Source organism: Orycteropus afer, unplaced genomic scaffold (assembly GCF_000298275.1).
Source record: "Orycteropus afer afer isolate SDZICR_OR568_19922 unplaced genomic scaffold, OryAfe1.0 scaffold00122, whole genome shotgun sequence".
Lineage (NCBI taxonomy): Eukaryota > Metazoa > Chordata > Mammalia > Tubulidentata > Orycteropodidae > Orycteropus > Orycteropus afer.
Genome location: NW_006921709.1, coordinates 2,200,987 through 2,218,253, shown reverse-complemented (window position 1 = coordinate 2,218,253; position 17,267 = coordinate 2,200,987). Strand labels below are relative to the sequence as shown.

The following is a 17,267-nucleotide window of genomic DNA, read 5'->3' as shown; positions in this document are numbered from 1 at the left end:
ATGTATGTGTGTAGATAGATAGGTATCTTCTTAGTTATCATTAGGCATATAATTTGGGAGTTAAGAACATGTACCGTTGTACCACACTGCCTGATTTGAATCCTGCATCTGCTACTTATTACCTGTGTGAACTTAAGCAAGTTACTTAATATCTCTATGCCTCATTTTCCTTATTTTAATATGTGACTAATAAAGGCACCACCATATAGTTTTGTTGTGTTAGTTAAGTAAATTATCTGAGCCTGGCACATTGTTTGAACCATATATGTTTGCCAATATCATTGTTACTGATCTGGCAAAGACTGCTGTTTATGTTAAGATGCTGATTGGATGTGATGTTAATAGGTGAAATAAAGACATGCTTTGGGTGTACTTCTGTAGGAAATAAAATGACTCTAATGATTCAGATAATCCAGGAAGAAACACCTTGCTGTGCATCCACTTTGGTGTCTCCTTCACTGAGATGACAAAGTTTCAGTATTCACACCCCTGCCAATTCTTCATATCTTTGCTTTTCATGCTGCCCTTATAGATGTCTCCTTTGGTGTCTTTGATTGGCTCTGAACACTGAGCAGATACAAACACCAACACAGCTGGAAAGAGCTGTAATATGTGCTGTTCTCCCTTACAGCAGGGAATTATTGCCATGGATACCAGCATCAGAGGAAGACTGGGGAACACTCAGCTTGCTTCCTGAGTGGTCTGACATCTGTTTCTGGCAAGGCCAATAATGAGTGTGCTGCTAGCTTCATGTCAAATAGGAGACTGATCCGCACTTCTTTTGTTTTTACCACAGATGGCCTCTGCCCAAGATGCCAGGTATGGCCAGAAAGACTCCTCTGATCAGAACTTCGACTACATGTTCAAATTGCTGATCATTGGCAATAGCAGCGTGGGGAAAACATCTTTCCTGTTCCGTTATGCAGATGACTCCTTTACATCTGCATTCGTTAGTACAGTTGGGATTGATTTCAAAGTAAAAACTGTATTCAAAAATGAAAAGAGAATCAAGCTTCAGATTTGGGTAAGTCACTTTAAACTTGACAGTGTTCTTCAGCTTGAGGAACTGAACATATAAATGTGTAAGGGAACAACTTTCTGCCTTGTTCTGTCCCCATGGGGTCCACAAGCCTCTAATTCCAAGTTCTTAGCTGCAGAACATTCTGTTTCAAAGACTATGGGTGATACACCTTTAAGGTATAGAGACTGAATTATGCCTTGTTATAAAATGATACTCCTTATGAGTTTTCTAAACCTTTATCTTGTTGGAGGTGGAAGGAGAAGTTTGGTTATGCCTTTTTATGCTTTGTGTTATTCTCAGCAAGTCTATGAATCCTTCTATGCCTCTTTTCTAATCTACAAAATAGGAAAATTAGATCTAGCCTTTTAGTTCACAGGAAGCAGCCTGTCCTGGACATTTTAAAGATGATGCTAAACAGCCAAAGGCAGCAAAGCTTAGCTTTAGTCCCTTCATAAAGTCCCTTCTATAACTTTGAAAGGAGCTCTGGTGGTGTAGTGCCTAAGGCACTTGACTGCTAACCAGAAGGCTGGGAGTTCAAACCCATCAGCCACTCCTCAGAAGGAAGGTTGGGCAATCTACTTCTGTAGTGATACTGCCTCAGAAACCCAAGGAGGGTTCGCTATGAGTCAGATCTGACTCCACAGCAGTGAGTTCGGTTTGGTTTATAACTTTGAACATGGTCTATTTACACTTCACAAACTCTGTGTTCTTAACTCTAAAACAAACAAACAAAAAAAGAGTAAAATATTTATTTGGAACAGATTCTTCACTATTCCAAATAGGGAAGGTTCCCTGATAAGTTTAGAGACTATTTATCTAACTTTCTGCCTCTCTCACTCTGTGAAGATGAAGATCAGAGGTTCCTTAACTAAATTGCTGGGATAAATTTATGAGAAGAGTTAGCAAAAAACAGAAGGAAAATATTATGAGTATCAAGTACAACCAAAACATTATTTACACCAAGAGTATGGTGGTTGTTGGGTACCTTTGAGTTGGCTCAGACTCACAGTGACCTTATTTATTACAGAACGAAACATTGCCCCGTCCTGTGCCATTCTTACAATGACACACTGTTGCAGCCACTGCGTCCATCCATCTCCTTGAGGGTCTTCTTTTTGTTGACCCAGTACTTTACCTAGAATGATGTCCTTCTCCAGTGTTGGTTGGTCCTTCTAATGATGTGTCCAAAGTAAATGAAACTGTCTCCATCATCATTCCCAAAAAGCATTGTAAAAATGTATGAACATCAGATAATGTATGGTACATAGAACATTTCTGCAGTTAGTTTTGGTTTGTTTATTACTGTCTCCAATACTTCTGCCACTCAAATTGATTTTAGTACCTAAGAAGTATTTTGTACATACTTCTGAGACAATTCTGGTAGCTACTAACATTGAGTGTTGTTATTAGGATTGATATATAGGACAGATGATAATCTTCCTCCCTCAAATATAGAAAGTTGCAGCAAAGACAAATCCCAGAGTGTAGCATTTAAGCCCTATGTTAAAATATCTATATGAACTTGATGACCTTTAATATTTTAAACCTCTTAGGAGTTAACTGTTAAACTGTTAAACTGAAGGTTTTTCAGCAAAGAGAGGCTTGGGGACCCTAAGATAGAGACACAGACCGGGGTCTTCTTAGGTTGGTTATACTAGATTGTTGCAATTTCATTTATTCTAACTCTGGTGTTTTCTATGTCTAATCAGAACGCATATAGGAATTTGGAAAAGTAGGCCCCAGGCTGAGTGTCTTTGCTGCTATATTGTTACTCATCTCCATTTTTGTCAGGAGGGTCTTTTTTTAGACACTTTACCTCAGTAATGTAGATACCACTCATATACTCCTTGATAGGTGCAGAAAGAATCCTGCCCATTGTTTCACTTTTGGTGCCAAGTTAATTCTCACAGCCTTCTGAGCTTCAAGAAACCAACTTTCATATTGAGATAATGTTCTTTTTTTTGTTTGTTATCTATATCATTTTTTGCAAAACTTTTTATTATGATTTGGGTGAAGGTTTACAGAATGAATCTGTTTTCTGTCAACAATTCATATACATTTTATTTCATGCTATTGATTGCAATCCCCACAATTTAATAGCACTCATCCTACTTCCTCCCTGTTTTCTATTAGTCCTTTTTTTCCACTCCTTCTTCCCTTCTGCAGTTTGTCCTTAGACAGATGCTGCCCTTATGATCTCAAATGGTTGATTATTCTAAGGAATGCATACCTCCCTGGTGTTATTGTTAACCTTATAAACCTGTCTATTGTTTGGGTGAAAGTTGAGCCATGGGGCTGTGTTCAGTTCCAGGCTTGGTGTGTGACTCAGAGCCATAGGTTTGGGGTTTCACCAGTCCTTATCAGACCAGTAAGCCTGGTCCTGTTTTATGATTTTTTGTTCTACAATTTTCTCACACTCTATGCAGGACCTTCTAATGTAGTCCCTGTCAGAGTGATTGTTAGTGGTAGCCAGGTACCATCTAGTTCTTCTGGTCTCAGGGCCATGGAGGCTGAGATTCCTGAGGTCCATTAGTCATTTGGGCTAACTGTTTCCATATGTCTTTGCCTTTCCTCAGTATTCTTTGTTCCAGATGGGAGAGACCAATTGTTGTATCTTAGATGGCTCCTTAAAACTTTTAAGATCCCAGTCACTACTCCCCAAAGTACAACATAGAACATTTTCTTTCAGGACTATGTTGTACCTATTGACCTTAATGTTCACTGAGACCATGGTCCTGAGCCCCTGGCCTAGTAGCTCATTCTTTCAAGGTGTTTGGTTATGGCTAAGAAAGTTTCATAATTTCACTCTTGTATGCTATACTATACTCATAGATATGTTTGTAGCATATGTAAATATATATATATGTTGTTGTTGTTATGTGCCGTCGAGTCGGCCCTGACTCATAGCGACCCCTCCTTGGGTTTCCGAGGCAGTTATCACTACGGAAGTATATATATATATATATAGGAATATCATCTGTTAAACCTATATAGTTTTGTGGTTGTCATATTGAGATAACTTTCATACTTAGGTTTAAGAAAGATCTCTACTCTCAAGAATTTTGGTGAATTGAAAATTAAATTAATTTGGTAACTACACATCTCTTAGCTTTCTTTCTGGAAATAAGAAAGAACAGTCATTCCTCTGGCTGACAACTCTCTGATTCTATCTTAGAAATGTTTCTCCTCCCTGATTTCTATCTTAGAAATGTTTAAAGGTGGTTAGGTGGTAATTGTGATCATTTAGATAAAACACCAGCAGGGTTTGTTAACTCAATACTATTATCCATGGTAATTTCTCAATCTAGCCTTTTGACAGAAATTCTATAGAGATACAAAATCATCTATCTTTAATATAAAGTACATAAATTTCAAGTAATATAAATTATTTTTCATACTTACAGTTTTTTTTTTCTTCTTCTTCAAAAGCTTGGAACAAGGCCAGAAATAATTCAGTCACCTTTCTTAACTTGTAAAGTTATTTCTGTCTAGTTATTATTTTGGAATAAAAGTTGATCTTCTCTGTTCCATTTAAACCCAACTCAGATCCTTTGGATGACTCTACTCTAACAACTCCTTATGCTTTTTAATTCCTATAACTTCACTTAAAAGCATTTGACATATCTCTCTGTTCAAATTTATTTCTAATCTTCCAGAACCCAAATTTTTTCTAAACCCTCCAAGTGTCTTCATAGTACTCTACAGGCTGGGACCTCATTCAAGAGCTTCCTTTCTCCTATTCAATGGACACTGTCACTCCTTTCAGGAATCACCCATCATCTTGCTCTCTTCTCAGTCTCAACAGTACATAGATGTCTCCATCATTATCTTTGAAACTGAAACACAATTTCATTTCTTCCTCTTTAGGTATATTGGAAGATCTTAATTCATATATGATTCTGGGGGTGGAAAATGAGGTTTATAGTACAATATGACAAATGGCCAACCAAATTGTGAAACATTCAAAAGACATACTATACAAAAGATTTTCACTTACTGTACTTATAATGGAGTTGGAGAAAGAAATTAATGCTCATGGAATAATTACATGTTTCTACATGTAAATGCCAAATGTATAAATATACATGTTGTTGTTGTTACATGCTATAAAGTCAGTTCCAACTCATGGCGACCTTATGTACAAAAGAATGAAACACTGCCCGGTCCTACACCATCTTAACGATCTTTGCTATATTTAAGTCCATCATTTCAGCCACTGTGTCAATCTATCTTGTTGAGGGCCTTCCCCTTTTTCACTGAACCCTCCACTTTACTAAGTATGATATCTGTCCCCAGGGACTGGTCCTTTCTGACAACATGAATATTCTCACTTCCAAGGAGCATTAGGCTGTACCTCCTCCAAGACACATTCATTCATTCTTCTGGCAGTCTATTGTATTTTTTGGTATTCTTTGCCAACACTGTAACTCAAATGCATCAGCTTTTCTGCTGTCTTCCTTATTCATTGTCCAGCTTTCACATGCATGTAAGGTTATTGAAAATACCATGACTTGGGTCAGGTGCACCTTAATCTAACAAGTGACATTTTTCTTCTTTAACACTTTAAAGAAGTTTTTTTGCAGCAGATTTGCCCAGTGCAATATATTGCTTAATTTCTTGACTGCTGCTTCCATGGGTGATATTGTGGATCCAAGTTAAATGAAACCCCTGATAATTTCAATCTTTTCTCCATTTATCATGATGCTGTTTATTGGTCCAGTTGTGAGGATTTTTGTTTTCTTTATGTTGAGATGTAATTGATACTGAAGTCTGATCTTTATCAGTAAGTTCTTCACGTCCTCTTCCCTTTTAGCAAGAAAGGCTGTGTCATCTGCATATCACAGTTCCTTAATGTGTCTTCCTCTAATTCTGATGACATGTTCTTTTTCATATATTTGAGATTCTTGGATTATTTGCTCAGCATACAGATTGAATAAGTATGGGGAAAGGATACAACCTTGACACACACCATTTCTGATTTTAAACCCCTTCTTCTGTTTGAAAAACATCTCTTGGTCTTTGTATAGGTTCCTTATGGGCACAATTAAATGTTCTAGAATTTCATTCTTCACAGTGCTGTCCATAATTTGGTATGATTCACACAGTTGAATGCCTCTGCATAGTAAATGAAACACAAGTAAACATCTTTCTGGTGTTCTTTGCTTTCATCCAAGATCCATCTGACATTAGCAATGAAATTCCTCATTCCATATCCCTTTCTGAATTGGGCTTGAATTTCTTGTGATTCATTGTCAATATACTGCTGCAACCATGTTTTAATTACTTTCAGCAAAATTTTACTTGTGTGCAACATTAATGATATTGTTTGATAATGTCCATATTCTGTTGGATCACTTTTCTTTGGAATGGGCACAAATATGTATTGCTTCCAGTCATTTGGTCAAGTAGCTGTCTTCCAAGTTTCTTGGCCTATATGGGTACCTCCAGTGTTGCATCTGTTTGTTGAAATATTTCAATGGGCATTTCTCAATTCCTGGAGCCTTGTTTTTTGCCAGTGTCATCAGTACAGCTTGGACTTCTTCCTTCAATACCATAGGTTCTTGATCATATGCTGTTGTTGTTGTTGTTTGCCATCGAGTCAGACCCGACTCATAACGACCCTTCCTTGGGTTTCTGAGGCAGTATCACTACGGAAGTAGATTGCCCCATCTTCCTTCTGAGGAGTGGCTGGTGGGTTTGAACTGCCAGCCTTCTGGTTAGCAGTCAAGTGCCTTAGCCACTATGCTACCAGAGCTCCTGATCATATGCTACCTACTGAAATGGTTGAAAGTTGACCAGTTCTTTTTGGTACTTTGTATATTCCTTCTGTCTTGGTTTGAAGTTTCCTGCATCATTCAATATTTTGCCCATAGACTCTTTCAATATTGCAACTTTTTCTTCAGTTTTTTTTTTGGATTGAGAAATACTAAACGTGTTCTTCCCTTTGGGTTTTCTAGTTCCAGGTCTTTGCACATCTCATTATAATACTTTCCTTTCTTCACTTGAGCTACCCTTTGGCATCTGCTGTTCACTCTTTCATGTTATCATTTTTTCCATTTGCTTTAGCTACTCTCCATTCAAGAGCAAGTTTCAGAGTCTCTTCTGGCATCCATTTTGTCTTTTCTTCCTTTCCTGTCTTTTTAATGACTGCTTTCTTCATGTATGGTGTTCTTGATATCATCCCACAACTCATGTGGCCTTTAGTTATTGGTGTTCAGTGCATCAAATCTATTCTTCAGATGTTCTCTAAATTCAGGTGGAATATAAACCCAACTGGCTTTTGTGGAGTTGTTTTAATTTTCTTTAGCTTTAACTTGAACTGGCATTTGAGCAACTGATGGTCTCAGTCAGCTGCTCATCTTATTCTGACTGATGATGTTAAGCTTCTCCATTGCCTCTTTCCATAGATGTAGTCAATTTGATTCCTGTGTATTCCACCTGGCAAGGTCTGCATGGATAGTCAGTATGTGCGTTGTTGGCAAGCATTTGTAATGAACAAATCTTTGGTCTTGTAAAATTCTATCATGTGGTCCTTGGTTTCATTTTTTCACCGTGGCTATATTTTCCAACTACTGATGTTTCTTTATTGAATATGTATATATGCATATATAGCAAGTGTTTATTGAACATATATCATATGCTAGGAATTATCTAAGGAACTTTGGTGGTATAATGCCTAAGGCATTTGATTACTAAGCAGAAGGTTGTGGTTCAAACCCACCAGCCACTCCACAGATGGAAGACTGGATAGTCTACTTCTGGTACCCCAAAGGGGTTGCTGAGGTGGAATTGACTTGATGGCAGTGAGTTTGGTTTTTCTAGTTTAGGCATTATCTATGCCTTATTTCTAATTTTCACTATAACCCAAGATGACATTTATTATTCTCTTTCACATGAGAAATCTGAAAGGCAAGGTGAGTATCTTGTCCAGGATCGTACATAGTAATTGAGAGGACTCAAGCCAGGTATATTAAATTATAATGCTTATGCTTATTCTCCTTCATCATGCTGCTGTAATTAAGAGGAAGACTTTTTGAAATATTGGTGTTTTTGTGAAAATAGAAATCTTGGAAGACACATCTTTCAATGTTGAAGGAAATGTTTCTGAAAGAATTTGGTTATCTCAGTGAACTGAGAGATAATATAGTGGATGATGTGATAGGAATAGAGAGATACGCCCAAGTATAGGCCTTCCTACCATAAGTCTAAGGATCCTTGATTTATGTTATAAGTATGCTGAAAAATATTTTAATTCTTATTGTTTAATGACTTTGACAAGTTATTTATTTGAGGGTATATTTGATACTGATGGGATTGTCATCTCATTCTGTTTTAATAACCAAACAATTAATTGTACTTCCCAGCTTATAGTATTTTAAACAATTATCTTAATGCACAACTAATTTGTTAAGATGCCCACAGTCATCTTAACCTGTTATATATTTTAAAGTAAAGGTAACAAAATGGTTTCATAGTAATAAAAACCATCTTGGTTTAGTTCAGTACACTGTTACTTTTAACAGGACAGGTTACAGATATTGATACGATTCTGATCACTCTATTAGGCTGTTGACCAATACAACTCTTTCTGAGCTCGTAAAGGAAAGTATAAGGAACTTAAGTGATTTGACCTTACCTTCTAGTTAGTGCCACAGCACAGCTTAAAATGCAGGTCTCCTGCTAGCTGGAGCAGTCTGATTTCTACTACACCAAGTAAATTCCTGGAATAAGTGCTGTGTTGTGAAAAGAAAAAGAAAAAAAAAAAAAGAAGAACAACTGCCATGGAGTCAATTTTGACTCATAGCAACTGTGACCTTGATGTCAATGAAATCCACATGGCATAGAAAAATCAAACTGGAGGCTAGATCTCAAGTAGCATTTAAAATATGTCAGCAGGGAAGAGCCTGGGTGGGAAGACTGCTATGTGTTTCTTTATGGATTGCTTTTCTGATGTAGCAAACTGGGTCACTGGGTTTTTAAACATTTTAATGGCTTTTACAAACATTTAGGAAAATTTTTTTCTGGAAATGTTACAACTTCTTTCCGTAGAAGTTCTTTACTGCCTTGGAATAAACTTGTTTATAGAAATTATCATTGTTCATTTATATTTAGTTAAAAGAAAATTTGTCTTCTTTTAGTATGTTTATCAATCCTATATCCTTCACTATATCAATATTTTCATTATACTTACATTTTATTGTCATTTTTATAATTCTTAACATTTTTCAAAATTTTAGAGACTTTAATATTTGGTTTGAGTCTTTTATTACTGTGGCTATTTAATGCTATTAGGAACACTTTGGGGATAAATTCAGTGTTGCTTTTCTCTTTAATCACTTAAAAATATTTTGCAGTGAGGTCAATGATATTTTGCTTCTAATTTGCAAAATTATTGAACTTTGAGAAAGGAATATAGAGTGAATTGCCACCTATTGAGAAGATTTAAAAATAGTATCCATTCCTAAGGAGAAAACCTTGTGTACTAATTTTCATTGTCTAGATTACTAGTAAAGCAACATCAAGGCTTATAGCATATCTTGCAAAGTAAAGGAGTCCTAGAAATTATGAAAATTAGATACTGTAGAGCACCAGTCCTGACAGTCTGGTTTCCCTGGATACATGGCAATTTCCTTGGCTTAAGAAAAGAACATGGATCTCCTTCAAATGGATCTACATTGTGTAAGTCCAAAAATCATGGGTGACTCTAACTAATGGAAGATTTAGCTTACAAAAATCATAGCTTAACTAGAGAATATAATTTTAAAATGGATGGGGTGCAGGTTGGGAGAGATGACTATCAAGAATTAGAACAGGCATTTATCACTTGTAGTGATAAATTGCTTTCATTCAATTGAATATAATTTATAATTATAGCCTCTTTTTCCCACTTTAACCTTTACCATAGCAAGGATTTTGAGGATGGCATCAGAGCCGGCAGCTCTGTTTTACATAGGGTTGCTATGAGTTGGGGCTGACTTGACGGCACCTAGCAACAACAACAACTCTTTATCACTCCTTATTTTTCCTCTTCCTCCATCCATCTTCTTGCTATCTCCTTTCCTTCTTCATTACTGAGCTCTGGCTGTCCTGCATTAATAGAAAATCATCTTCAAAGTAGTTTGAGGCTAGGGCATCCCCACATAGATGTGCAAGTTGTGTACTGTCAAGGGTGCCCAGCCAAGGGAGTCAAGTGGGTCTGTGATCCAGCAACAGCTCCACATGCTGTGCCTGTGCACCTGCTTAGAGCTGTGACTGCCCCCAGGAAGAGGTGCTGTTTTCTTTTTTCAAAGGTGCCATCTGCTTGCCAAGGGTGTGCCTCCTGGTCTACATGCAACCAAAAGTGATTCTGACTCTCTTAAAGTGACCATGCACACAGGCATTATCTCAGTCAGACGCTAATGAAGAAGATGGAGAAGCAAAGCAAGAGCAGGAGCTAAGCCCTGCTTCTCTAGTAGAGGCCAGAAGAAGAGGGCAGTTTCTTAGAAACCAAGGAGCAGCCTCTGCCATTGATTCCTTTCTGACAAATGTTTGTGATATCAACCACTCTTCCACAGGCCAGATATATTTCTGAGCCTAAGTATTTGGAACATTGGATCAGGAAAAGATCTTATAGATTCTTTGGCTCAACCCCCTCACTTGATGACACTACTAATAATAGAAATATTTATTGAGCTCTTATTGTATATCAGGAGTTGTGGTAAGCACTATTATGTTTATATGCATTTTCAGATTTATTTTTACAACAAATCAATAAGAAAAAGTGATATCATTAACCACATTCTATAGATAAGGAAACAGACTTAGGAAGCATGTGCTTGCCCAAGGTCACTCTGCCTGTAGCAGAAACAGGATTCCAACCTGAACACTGAGTTCAAAGCCCATGCGTATGGACGTATCCAGAAGGTTCTGAAAAGCCAATTGATAGAGATCTTCAGGGGTCTGATATTAAATCCTGTGTCTCTTAATCCCTACTCAAACAAAACCCACTGTCATCAAGTTGATTCCAACCCATAGCCACCCTTTAGGACAGAATAGCACTGCCCCATAGGGTTCCCAAGGCTATAAATCTGTGGAGCAGACTGCCTCATCTTTCTTCCATGGAGTGGTTGTGGGTTTGAAGCACAGACCTTTTGGTTAGCCGTCAAATACCACTACAACACCAGCACTCTCTCTAAATCCCTAGCAAGTACTTTTCCATACTATTTAATCACTCAGTATCTTCCAGTCTTCTTTCATTGCCTGTTCCAAAAATTATGTATAGTTGCAGAAAGGAATCAGATGAAACTTACTATCTGCCAGCATGAGTAGCTTGTGCATAATCTATTTTATGTTTAAAACACAAATATATTCACAGTAGGAGGGACTGGAACACATTCAACTAAGATCTTCACACACATTCTGGAGTGTCTATTTCTACTGTTGGAGAACATGCAAAGGAAGAAGAGTACATGCAGGGAAGGGTTTGAATAAAATGGAATAAAGACCTACAGGGAAATATTTCTTCCTGTAACGAGTGCATTTGGTGCTCACTTAGCCTCTGTCCTCTGTCCATTGGTTTCAGGATGTTGTTAAAAAGCCTCTAGTCCATAAGGAGCTATTTATAAGGGCCAGCATTTTCTGCCCAGAAGAATTCCTTAAGAAAACCATTGAAGCCAGTGACAGCTGCCAAGACCATTCCTGGTTCTGTCGTTTGTATGCTCTTTTCCCCCCATCACATATCTTCTAATTTAGCATCTGCTTTTCCTGAGAAGTTGGGAAAGGCAAGATTTAGTTTCACTCTTGAGAGGAAGCTGATACTGTGTGCAAAATGTCAAGATGTGTGAAAATATTCACTTTGTCAGGCAGCCTAAACTAATATCTCCTGCACTGGCTGTATTTCAATCACTCTTCTCATCATTGACAAAATATGAAGGGCTGTAAAGTCTCTCTTTATTCCTAGCCTCTAATAGAATTGACCAACTAAGTGAGAAGACAGGGACATTAACATGGAAGTAAGTATCACCACATGGATCAGTAAGTATATTCTGCCAGGAGGCCTAGCCCCAACAGGTGGGATGTTGGAGTCGGGAGATCCAGCAATAGACTCTGGCTCTCAATATCTTTGTGACCTAGAGCTCTAACTTCTCTGGGCCTCCATTTACATATTTGTGAAACCAAAGAAAATAAGACCTACCACTTAGCTGCTATTTGCTATAATAAATACTTATATTTAGTACAATACATGGGACAAAACAAGTATCACTAAATGTTAGCTTTTTTCCTTTTCTAAAAATAGTTTACTGAACTTTAGGCTTTTGTATTTACATTGAATAATTTAATTGAATCAAATTCTTTTTGGGTACCTACAATGTGCTGGGTAGTGTGCTGGGTTCTGGGGAACAGTAGTGAAGGTTGCCCAGTGTTAGACACAAGGAGCTAATCATCTGGTGGGGAGATAAACAAGTAAAGAGAAAATTCCATCTGCAGACATAAATGTCCCAATATGGACGAGCACCCTGATGGTACACAGGAAATATACCTAATCCAGTCATTCAGACTCAAGGAATGCTTCCTGGAGGAGTCTATATATAAGCTGAGAACTGACAAGTGAAGTGAAAAACCTTTTTTCTTGTTCATTCACTCATTTATTTGTTCGCTTAATCAACATTTGAGTTTTTACCATGTGCCCACTCTATTAAGGGATTTAGAAGTGCAAATAAACACAAAATGCATAGGTTGTGAAAATACTGTGGAGAGATAACATACTCTGATAAATGAAAAGCAACACATAAGAAGGAAACCAATTTTAGTTAAACGACCAAGGAGGATTTATTCAAGATGATAACTGAGTTGAGACCTGGAGGATAAGAAGGAGCCAGTCTTTTGAAGACTGTTGTTGTTGTTAGGTGCTGTTAAGTTGGCTGCCGCTCATAGTGACCCCATGGACAACAGTACAAAATGTTGCCTGGTCCTGCCCCATCCTCATAATCATTGCTATGTTGGAGCCCATTGTTGCAGCCACTGTGTCAATCCATCTTGTTGAGAGTTTTTCTCTTTTTTGCTGACACTCAACTTTACAAAACATGATGTCCTTCTCCAGGGATTGGTCCCTACTGATAACATGTCCAAAGTAAATGAGATGAAGTCTCACCATCCTTGCTCTAAGGACATTCTGGCCATACTTATTCCAAGACAGATTTGTCCATTCTTCTGACAGTCCATGGTACATATTCAATATCCTTTGCTAATGCTATAATGTGGCAGGTCAGCCACAAAGGAACTCTTTCAAGTGCTGAGGAGCTAGGATGTCTCCTTGAGGAGTAAGGTGCACCTGACACAAGCCATGATATTTTCAATCGCCTCATATACATGTGAGAGCTGGACAATCAATAAGGAAGACCAAAGAAGAGTTGATGCTTTTGAATTGTGGTGCTGACGAAGAATGCTCAAAGTACCATGGACTGCTAAAAGAACTAACAGATCTCTCCTGGAGGAAGTGCAGCCAAAATGTTCCTTGGAAGTGAGAATGGCCAGACTTCTCACCTACGTTGGTCATGTTGTCAGAGGGAACCATTCCCCGGAGAAGGATGTCATGTTTGGTAGGGTGGAGTGTTGATGAAAGAGGGGAAGGCCTTCAACAAGATGGATTGACACAGTGGTTGCAATGATGGGCTCAAGTATATCATGGAGCTGGTGTGGGATCGGGTGGTGTTTCATTCTGCTGTTCATGGGGTCACTATGAGTGGGAAGTAACTTGATGGCACCTAACAACAACAACAATAGTGCCATAATTCAAAGACACCAATTCTTCTACAGTCTTCCTTATTCATTGTCCAGCTTTCACATGCATATGAGGTGATTGAAAATACCATGGCTTGGGTCAGGTGCACCTTAGCCCTCAAAATGACACTTTTGTTTTTTAAAACTTTAAAGAGGTCTTTTGCAGTGGATCTGCCCAATGCAGTTTGTCTTTGATTTTGTGACTGCTGCTTCCATGGCATTGATTTTGGACCTAAGTAAACCGAAATTCTTGACAACTTCAATATTTTCAAGAGAATATTGAATTTGAAGAATAGGAATGAGTTTTGGCTTTTGAAAGGAAGTGCAAAGAGAGAGAGAGAACCATTTTTTTTTTTTTAAATCATAGTTTCATCAAGAGCGTTTATAGCCACTGCTTGTCTATCAAGTCCTAACTTTCCTTCAAGTTTACCCTCTATTTGAACAGAGATGAATTTATAGTATTGAGGACTGAAGCTTTGATAGTCTGCGACCCTCTTTAAAGAAAAAGGTACAAAAATATCTTACTTTTGGAAAAGCAACAGAAAACAGATACCCATATGAAAACATTACTGGGTCCCACCTAGAATGAGCACTAAAAGTTAATTTTTCATCACTTTCATGGTAACTTACCTCTGCTTTTGAAGAACACTTTACCTATAGGTCCATAGGGATGCAAAGACATGGCTGGGTAAGGACAAATAGTTACATCTAGTGCATAAGAAGAATTTACAGTGAGAGAATGTGGGCAAACCAGAGGGAGCTGTTTCAGGAGAGTGGGCTACAGAGGATGATGTATTGGGGCAGGAGACAGGAGTCCTGATTGTATTGTATGACATTGGAACAAAGGACTTAACCTCTCTGGACATCACTTCTCTGATCTGTAAAATGAAGGAGTATGGATGTAAAAACAAAACAAAACAACAAAACTGTTCTTCAGTGATTCCTGATTAGCCAGGCATAGTTGTACATGAGGAGCTCTGGTAGCATAGTGGCTAAAGTACTTGACTGCTAACCAGAAGGCTGGTGGTTCAAACCCACCAGCCACTCCTCGGAAGGAAGGTTGGGCAGTAGTGACACTGCCTCAGAAACCCAAGGAGGGGTCGCTATGAGTTGGGGCCGACTCGACGGCACATAACAACAACAACAACAAGTTGTACATGCTTTATTAAATCCTTGAATCCTCACAGAAAACTGATGAGATAGATATTTTTCTTATGTCCAGTTTATAGTTGGAACTGAGGCATAGTGAGTGTGAGCAACTGTCTCCAGGTCATATATCTAACTAGAAGTTTGAAAATCTCAGTATGATCCTTTTACCTTTGAAGCCTTTTCCGTTAGCCTTTCTGCTGCACTCCTCCATCACTGGGCAGATTACAACAACCTCAAAATGTTGCTATTAATACCACTTTCTTAAAGATGAGGAAACTAAGACTCAGAGAGGTTAAAGAACTTTCCCCAGGTCACATAGCTCTTTCCACTGCGTTTAGAGTAACTTTGAACTTTATCATTCTTCTGATTATTAGGGGGAAAAAAAAAATCTAGAAGCAGTCTGTAATCAATGGAGATTTTTTTTTCCCCCAGAAATGTATATGGTAAAAATGGACAAATCATAATATTATTTCCCACTCCTCCAGTCAGGCTACTTTTTGCAAGGACTTGTATCCCAAGACTGCTTGCTCCTATTCCTTCTAAAAATTAGAAAACTACCTTTCAGAGCAGGGAATGATGATTTTGCATAAGAGAAATGCCAGATAATTGGAGCTTTAAATTACCAATATTTTAAACAAATATTTTAATAGAAATCCTTCTAACATGCATTTATTGCCCATTTGCTTACCTTAAGAGGACAAAATAACAACATGAAAGGTAAACCATGTTGTCTTAGAGTCTCAGGAGGGTCAGTATGAATCCCTTGTGAGTGACTATCAATTCATCGTCTCAGTGTGATGTTTTCTGAATCTTGAATTTTACTTACATTATTTCTTTCCTCGACGTGAAGCTGTTCTCCTTCATATCTCTAGTTGCCTTCATCTCTTATTCTAATTTGTTTCATCCAATATAGTATTTTCTTATAAGCCAAGTAACCAAGCTTACTGTCCACATGGGCTGAATTAAGAGGAAAGTGGCTCAGAGTGGGAACATGAGAATCATTTTTATGACTATGCATAAGCTTTGGTGTAGGGGGCTGAGGAATCTAATTTCTTCTTACAGAAGCCTCCCTTACTTACTCTCTTCACTCACTTACTAATTAAATGTTTTATCTGCTTGAACACATGTATACTAAATTGATATCAGGCCTATTCTAGACTTTCTTTGGTTGCTGTTATGTGCCATTAAGTCCATTCTGAATCATAGCAACCCTATAGGACAGAACTGCCCCATAGGGTTTCCTAGGCTGAACTCTTTATGTAGAAAATCACCGGGTCTTTTCCACTGTGGAGCCATTGGGGGGTTCAAACTCATGATCTTTCATTTAGTATTTAAGTGCTTAACTATTGCTCCATTCTTGATGTAAACCAAAATCCAAGTCCATTGCCATTGAGTTGATTGTGACTCACAGTAACCTTGTAGGACAGAGTAGAACTGCTCTTAGGGTTTCTAATGCTGTAATCTTAACAGGAACAGATTACCACCTCTTTCTTCCATGAAACTGCTCTTAGGTTCAAACCACCAAACATCAGTTAGCAGCTAAACACTTAACCACTGTGCCACCTGGGCATTCTAGATTTACTTGGATCCAAATTCTTCTGAGAAGACAATACAGTAGTTTTGTGATTTAGACTCAGAAATCAGACTATCTGAGTGCAAATCATATAAATATTGTGACTTGAGCAACTTACCTTTTTTGTACCTTGGTTTTTCCATCCATACATAGGATAATAATCCTTTCTTTATTGTCTTATGTAATGATTAAATAAAATTATATTTATAAAGTTCTTAGCACAGTATCTGTCTAATAGTAAGTGCTCAATAAATAAGTCATTATTAATTCTCTCAGACCCATGGTGTTTTACCACTATTGAACTCACCTGTCTAGCCCTTCACTCTATGAAAATGTAAATGGAATTTTTGGATCATAATTTGACACTTCTAATGCAGACAGACATTTATCTGAAAAACTTTAATTTGGGTGTTCTGATGTGGTTGTGAAACATACAGGTACACTGACAAGGTAAACCTTTCTGAGCACCTAGGTTCATCTCATCATCCACTGGTAAATTTTAATATGCCCACGTATATATTCATCTGTGTTATTGAAGTATTTTTAGCCATCTGTGCATCACCTGCACAGGGAAGGCAAACCTGTACAGCTTCTTTATTACATGCTAATAAATTGATGTCCTGCCTTAGAATAAAACAGTTATAAACCATTGTTGTTGTTAAGTGCCGTCGAGTCATTTCCGACTCATAGCGACCCCATGCACAGCAGAACAAAACACTGCCCAATCCCGTGCCAGCCCCACAATCCCTGCTATACTTGAGCCCA

At 37.9% G+C, this 17,267-nt stretch overlaps 1 protein-coding gene across 1 annotated transcript in view; it reads left to right on the top strand.

Annotated features, from left to right (window-relative positions):
* Positions 1-796: 796 nt before the first annotated feature.
* Positions 797-17,267, top strand: part of RAB3C (RAB3C, member RAS oncogene family) — a 451,684-nt gene continuing 435,213 nt past the window's right edge. The window contains exon 1 of the mRNA XM_007944149.2: positions 797-1,024. Within this exon, the coding sequence (XP_007942340.2) occupies positions 797-1,024 (228 nt within the window). The remainder of the gene's footprint in view (positions 1,025-17,267) is intronic.